Here is a 594-nt window from a genome sequence, read left to right on the forward strand (position 1 = left end):
CCGGCAGTCCCCCGAGTTCCGGGAGCGGGCACGCAAGCGCATCCGCACCTACCTCAAGTCCTGCCGCCGCATGAAGAAGAACGGGATGGAGATGGTGAGCGGCCACACCACTGCCCTGCCGCTCGCCACCGCTCCCAGGGCAGCGGGTCCGGGACCGCCTTCTCTGCTTGTGTTTCCGCAGACCAGGCCCACACCGCCGCACCTGACCTCGGCCATGGCAGAGAACATCCTGGCCGCCGCCTGCGAGAGCGAAACGCGGAAAGCAGCCAAGAGGATGCGGCTGGAGATCTACCAGACCTCCCAGGTACGGTGCTCGTGGCCGGAGGTGGGGTGGGGAAAATAAGAGAAGTTTCTGAGCAATTTGGCAAAGCACTTTTAAAAGCCTTTCTAAAAGTCAGAGGGCTGCAGAACGGGGCCCTGTGGTGCGTCCTGAGACTCAGGCCAGCGGGGCTGGGGACGCTGGGGACACTGGTTTGTGCTGGCCACACTGCAGCCGTGGGAGACGAGGCGTCCCCACGCTGTCCCTTCCACCGGCCGCAGAGGACGGCTGGGCTCCTCGCTGGAGTAAGTCTGTGTTTCCCCTGTGCAGGATGA

General features: G+C 64.1%; 1 protein-coding gene across 1 annotated transcript in view; it reads left to right on the forward strand.

The window, feature by feature from the left end:
- NOL4L (nucleolar protein 4-like) overlaps positions 1-594 on the forward strand; it is a 44,379-nt gene that overhangs the window by 40,215 nt on the left and 3,570 nt on the right. Inside the window, exons 7-8 of the mRNA XM_009318759.1 lie at positions 8-94; positions 182-304. Coding sequence (XP_009317034.1) covers positions 8-94; positions 182-304 — 210 coding nt within the window. The remainder of the gene's footprint in view (positions 1-7; positions 95-181; positions 305-594) is intronic.

The sequence above is a fragment of the Pygoscelis adeliae genome, unplaced genomic scaffold, assembly GCF_000699105.1.
Source record: "Pygoscelis adeliae isolate BGI_AS28 unplaced genomic scaffold, ASM69910v1 Scaffold432, whole genome shotgun sequence".
Lineage (NCBI taxonomy): Eukaryota > Metazoa > Chordata > Aves > Sphenisciformes > Spheniscidae > Pygoscelis > Pygoscelis adeliae.